At 39.5% G+C, this 468-nt stretch overlaps 1 protein-coding gene across 1 annotated transcript in view; it reads right to left on the reverse strand.

Moving 5' to 3' along the window:
- LOC112074691 (anoctamin-2-like) overlaps window positions 1-433 on the reverse strand; it is a gene marked incomplete at its 5' end in the record, with an annotated part of 65136 nt that extends 64703 nt beyond the window's left edge. Inside the window, one exon of the mRNA XM_070440628.1 lies at window positions 359-433. Within this exon, the coding sequence (XP_070296729.1) occupies window positions 359-433 (75 nt within the window). The remainder of the gene's footprint in view (window positions 1-358) is intronic.
- Between the last annotated feature and the right edge of the window lie 35 nt (window positions 434-468).

Raw genomic sequence — 468 nt, forward strand, 5'->3', positions numbered from 1 at the left:
ATTCTAGATGGAGGTATAGAAGGATATCGTTCTAGATAGAGGTATAGATGGACAGAGTGCTAGATAGAGGTATAGATGGACAGAGTGCTAGATAGAGGTATAGAAGGACAGAGCAATACTTAGAGGTATAGAGAGATAGAGTGAAAGAGGTATAGTGTTATACTTAGAGGTATTGAATGATAGAGGTATAGCTGGATAGTGATAATTAGAGGTATAGAAGGATAGTGATAATTAGAGGTATAGTTATAATTACAGGTATAGAAGGACAGATTGATAGAGTGATAATTGGAGGTATAGAAGGACAGAATGATATAGTGATGGATAGGGGTAAAAAAGGAAAGTGTGATAGTGACAGTACCATCATTAGAACGACGGACACGTTGATCATGTATCCTGGCATCCGATCCTCCAAGGTCAATGACTCTTGCTCCCTCTGCCAGAGGAACACACACACACACACACACACAC

This window comes from Salvelinus sp. IW2-2015, unplaced genomic scaffold (genome assembly GCF_002910315.2).
Source record: "Salvelinus sp. IW2-2015 unplaced genomic scaffold, ASM291031v2 Un_scaffold2762, whole genome shotgun sequence".
NCBI lineage: Eukaryota > Metazoa > Chordata > Actinopteri > Salmoniformes > Salmonidae > Salvelinus > Salvelinus sp. IW2-2015.